At 34.8% G+C, this 5,169-nt stretch overlaps 1 protein-coding gene across 3 annotated transcripts; it reads left to right on the top strand.

Moving 5' to 3' along the window:
- Positions 1-667: 667 nt before the first annotated feature.
- Positions 668-4,505, top strand: LOC132640863 (uncharacterized). Of its 3 annotated transcripts, none has more exons than XM_060357659.1 (11): positions 668-812; positions 1,009-1,071; positions 1,257-1,315; positions 1,568-1,628; positions 1,720-1,759; positions 2,843-2,938; positions 3,016-3,062; positions 3,170-3,230; positions 3,444-3,535; positions 3,614-3,835; positions 4,173-4,505. In XM_060357659.1, the coding sequence occupies exons 2-11, from the start codon at positions 1,021-1,023 to the stop codon at positions 4,311-4,313; spliced, it is 870 nt and encodes a 289-aa protein (XP_060213642.1). In that variant the 5' UTR covers positions 668-812; positions 1,009-1,020; the 3' UTR covers positions 4,314-4,505. The 3 variants fall into 3 exon arrangements, with proteins under 3 accessions (XP_060213642.1, XP_060213641.1, XP_060213643.1); XM_060357658.1 differs by having other exon boundaries at positions 671-817; XM_060357660.1 differs by having other exon boundaries at positions 700-911.
- Positions 4,506-5,169: the final 664 nt, after the last annotated feature.

Genomic DNA, 5,169 nt, shown 5'->3' with positions numbered 1-5,169 from the left:
AAATGCAATGCAGAGTAATGACATTTCTCTAAAAAATGCAACTCATATAAGATATTAGCAAAGCAACTCATAATATTTGGATCATGTGGTTGGTAACCAACTCTTAAACGGTAATCTGGCAGTACACATGGAACCGTTCCACTTATTTTAGAAGCATGTGAATATAAAGTTTTTTTTTTGTTAAATATTAAAAAATCAAAATTCTTTTTAACAACTGTTATAAATTATCTTAATTTGCATTTAGAAGCATGTGAATGCAAATTTCAATATATTAGATAAAGTTTCTGCCTGTTTTAAAGAATGAGTTTAGTATTTTTGTCCAATGGGTTTAGCCTCTTATAAGTCACGTGAGTGTCACATTGGTTTAGCACTGTTACTTTTTAAACGGATTCTATTAGGGGAACCACAAGTGTCTCACTTTAACATAGTTAAGAGATTAAATATGCTTAGCGTTTCTATGGGAGTAAATATGCTCAGGGTAGTATTTGAGGGACCAAAATGAACCTAATCCCATAGATAAGGGATCAAATATGCTCAGGGTAGTATTTGAGGGATCAAAATGAACCTACTCCCATAAATAAGGGACAATTTTAAACCAAACCTCCACTATAGTCCGATCAGTTAAGTCGGTTTATTGAAATCACACCCCTAATTAATTATGCCAAGGACCAAAGAGTGTCAAGAATTATGAGAAAGAACACCTTACGTTTAAAATCCCCCTTAAACCCTACTCACTCTTGGCCGTTCCACAAAACCCTCTCTCCCATTAACCTCTCAAGCTTTTCCTCTTTCTTCCTTCATCTATCAAACTGGTGAGGTATTCCCACTATCAAACAGTCATCCTATAACTAACTCATTTAACTCAAAGTGTTACCCCTTCTTTTAAAACTATTAAAAAAAAAAAGAATCAGGTCGTCAATTTATCATTGATCAATACAAGTAGACCTTATTGAATTTTGTGTGATCATTGATTTATTATTGAATACTTTGCATTCTTTTTTGTGGCAGCATTAATCTCTCATGGATTCAGATTCTTTGGCTGCTCCTAATAAAACTAAAGCACCTAGAAAGGTATAAACTTTTCAATATTTTTGTTCTTTTAAAGCTTTTTCACATTCACCCAAACCCCAAAAACAGATAACAAACAAGAAAAAAGAAGAGGGAATTTTTTTTATGTCTGATTGATGCAGTGTGTTGTTTGATCTAAATTGTTTTAATGTTTGATTGATGTGCATGTGTTGTTTGAATTTTTGTAGGTGAGATTTGCACCCAAAGGTCCTCCTCGTAGAGCGCAGAAAACCGTTCTGCCTAAACCGTAATAATCTGAAACTTTTAACTTTTTGGAAGAGTTGATTTCTCATATGGTCACTCAACTAATAGTTATTATCTCGAAACTTCACTTTCTTTGTCGAATGAAATTGGAATCAAGAAGAAACGTGACTTTTTGAGATAATAACTATTAGTTGAGTGACCATTTAAGAAATCAACCCCTTGTTGGAAGTACTATTTATTTTTTATCATTCTTTACTAGGATTTTTGGTACTTAAAATTTTACCATTGCTTGCAGAGAAAATATTGAAGCTGATGTTGATGCTGCTAAAGCGGAGGAATTGATGCAGCGGTTCAATGTATTTATGCTTTTGCCAGTTTGATTTTTAAAGAGTATAGCTTAATGATTTGTTTTGTGGTCTAATGTAAATGTTGTCCTTTTAATTGTAGGAAGCTTCTATGAAAGTTAAATCTAAAGCTGAAAAGAAAGGTAAATCTTTTTACCTGATGATCTTTTTTATTTTGTTTTTTTAGCCGAGAGTCTACCGGAAACAGCCTCTCTACCCCCACATAGGTATGGGTAAGGTCTGGGTACATCCTATCCTCCCCAAACCCCACTTGTGGGATTACATTGGATATGTTGTTGTTGATCTTTCTTCGAAAAAGGACTTTTAACATGTCAATGATCAGAATGGGTGAATGAGATTGGATGGAAGAACGAACTCGGTTCATTATTTAGAAAACTTAACTCTATCGTATCCCTCTATTGTGTTATGATGTTTATGGTTTAGTCTGTGTAAATCCAATCACCTTAAGATGGTAAGAAACTCTATATAGGTACTTGTAATAAGTTGAGTTTATTCATTGTGTCTTACTTTATAAATTTTATAACCCATGGAAAAAATAATATAAATATATATCTATAATTTTGGATCCAGATTGACATTGCTACACTTCATTTCCGACTCTGGTCTGTATCTAAATTCTAAATAAATATAAGCAATACCTTTTTGAAGCTTCAAATCTAGAATGAGCCAATAATTCTAGAAACTTGATGAATATAATTTGGATTTTGACGAAAGGTAACAGCATTGAAAAGCATAAAATAAGGATAGGGAATCTTTTTTAAAAGGTGCTCAATCCCTTCTTAATTTTGCATTAGTGTGATTACTGGCGAAGTTTGCCATTCGACAGTTTCTCAATGCTGTGAACATCTCTATTTTTATATTGGAAAACAAAGAAGTTCTACAATCTAGTTTTATCTTCAGCCCATGCCCAGCATTTTAAATCTTCCAGCTTCTAACATTGGAAAATGACATTGGCTGTATTCTATACATTTTCCACCCTCAGGCTATGTTAATCAATTATTTTACATTTCTAGTTCTTAATTTTTTTAGGAAGATCTCTTCCAAGTTTACTTCAAGATTTTTAGTGCAAAGAATGACCAATAAAAATATATAATGTACCTTTATGTATGTTATGATTTATTGGAAGTGTTGTTTGTCAATAATCTTGCTATCAATACTACTGATAACAGAATGAAATTTCTTAGAATTTCTTCGAATTTTCGTAGGACCTACTCAAGTTGCATTTGGTTATGGAGGTTCATCTTCATTGAAATCGTATGGCCCTCTCAAGGGTCATAAGGCTGCCGGCTCAATGTCCGATGGCAAGTATTTTCTCTAAGCATTTTACTTTCCGATATGGATGTATTGCAGCTTGTTTGACCCCATGCATGTTCTGCAGGTGGTATCGGTGGGCAGCGAGTACAGAAAGAATACACCGAGCCATGGGTTGGTTTTAAAGATTATTGGACTTCTTATTCAGTCTCTGAGTTTCCTCTCTTTTCCCATGCAAACTTTCTTCTGCCTGAAGTTTTATCACCCATTTTGTATATCAGGATTATTATACCAACTATCCTGTAACTCTTCCCGTGAGGCGGCCCTATTCAGGAAATCCAGGTAAACTCAGTGAATGCTATAAAAACCAAATTGTTATCTTTTCAGGAAAAGGCAAACAGCACACCCTATTGAGGCCTGAAAAACCTAATTAAGCAACTGATCTCTTGCAATTTGGATTTTATTTGCTTATTTCTAATTCTTTAATGTGAAGATTGCCATTGATATGCACCTTTCACCCTTATTATTAATCAAAGTATTGATCTTATCTCGCAGAACTTCTTGACGAGGAAGAATTTGGGGAAGCCTCACGTAGCTTGACTTACGATGAGAATTCCGTAAAACCTGCGATGGCGCTTGGTCTAATGGTTAGTAAACTGGTTGATGGTTTGACTTTGACTTATTACTAAGTAATTTCCATGAATGCTTATGTGAATGATTGCTAGGAGGAGAATCTGGAGGAAAAGATGTTCTTCGTTCAACTACCACCAACCATGCCAATGTTGAAGCAATCTGTTAAAACAGAAGGCAGTGAGACGGCGACCAGTTCAAAGCCTTCAAAGGCTAAGGCCTGTAGTTTAAATGAGTTACCTGGGGGCTTCATGGGTAAAATGTTAGTGTACAAGAGTGGTGCTATTAAGCTGAAGCTTGGTGAAACCCTTTATAATGTAAGTTTACTTCATTACATTATAACCAGAACTTGTCAGAAGTATGAATTTCATTTTCTATCTTTGTAAGGAACAACTAATCTGACACTAATCTAAACTAACATATGCCTTAAAAATCGTTTTAACCGGAGGTGTATTCATGACGAGACGGAGTTTGTTAAAATAAGAAAGACCTCTTTATGCTGATGGTAAATAGCTTCACACATGGAAATACTGATCTAGTAACTGTTCATTAAGAAAAGATAAAATACTAGGCTAATTTATTTAAGCACCTTATTGGTAGAAATATGGGGTAATTGGGTTGTCGGAATCTGACATCCAGAAATATGGACTGCAGGTTTCTCCAGGTATGGATTGCTCGTTTGCCCAGGATGTCGTCGCTGTTAATACAGAAGAGAAGTATTGTTCTAACATCGGGGAGCTAACTAAGCGTCTCATTATAACACCGGATGTGGACTCAATCTTGGATTCTATCTGATTATGTTGGTTTACTTGCTATTTATTATGCTTTAGTTATAAATATAGCAATTGGCTTTTCTTATTTGAAGTTAACACAGCTTTCTGTCCCACATATGGACTTAGTTGGGCCTTTTCAATGATGAACAATTAGCTCAAATTAATGAAAATTCTTTATTCTTTCACAAGACTGTTTTGAGGTTTTACTTTACTGTGTCAATCAGTTGATATTGCTAAACATGAGGGATGAGGCCTTGCCAATAACATGAAAAGTCACTCCTACCATTTGGGTAGAAATCAAGGTGCTCAATTTTCATCTTATGATGAATCAGTACACAAGAATTTCTGCTTTGAAGAGAGGTAATGGTGACGGTGATGGTGTTGATAAGTTTATAATTTATGGCATTCATTGATTCTGTCACTCTTAGTATTTGATATTCAGGATCAACTTTTCTAGTTTTAAACAACTGGAGTCTGAAGCTTGTATAGACTTGTAACTGCACCGGAAGGAAAGGGGAGAAAGTGAACCTAATATAACCCCTGGACAAGTGAATGTGTCCAAAGAGTCTTACTGGTAGAGAACATCTCAAAAGAAAAAAAAAACTGGAGTGAGGAAATCAGTTAAACGAGGCATATCTCATATGTGCTTTTTATGTCTAAAAAGACATTATTCTTTTAAATTGATGCTTGTTAGATGATACTTCAGTACAAAGATCAGTGCTCACAATTTAATAAAATTGCTTCAGTTTCCCCACATCGTAAAAGTTCTTTCCTTGCCTTGCCTTGTCCTTGTGGAAGTTGGACTAGTTATTAGACCAACTAGTATACGTAACACGATGTGCGGATCATTTTAAAGAAAAAAGAGCGGAGAGAGATAG

The sequence above is a fragment of the Lycium barbarum genome, chromosome 5 (assembly GCF_019175385.1).
Source record: "Lycium barbarum isolate Lr01 chromosome 5, ASM1917538v2, whole genome shotgun sequence".
NCBI lineage: Eukaryota > Viridiplantae > Streptophyta > Magnoliopsida > Solanales > Solanaceae > Lycium > Lycium barbarum.
The sequence above is the reverse complement of the archived record's forward strand: the minus strand, read 5'-3'. Positions and strand labels throughout refer to the sequence as shown.

Coding starts and splice junctions, on each gene's coding strand:
- LOC132640863 (XM_060357659.1), top strand. CDS start 1,021: ATGGATTCAGATTCTTTGGCTGCTCCTAATAAAACTAAAGCACCTAGA. Junction 1,629..1,719: donor AATTGATGCAGCGGTTCAAT/GTATTTATGCTT, acceptor TTTTAATTGTAG/GAAGCTTCTATGAAAGTTAA. Junction 1,760..2,842: donor ATCTAAAGCTGAAAAGAAAG/GTAAATCTTTTT, acceptor GAATTTTCGTAG/GACCTACTCAAGTTGCATTT.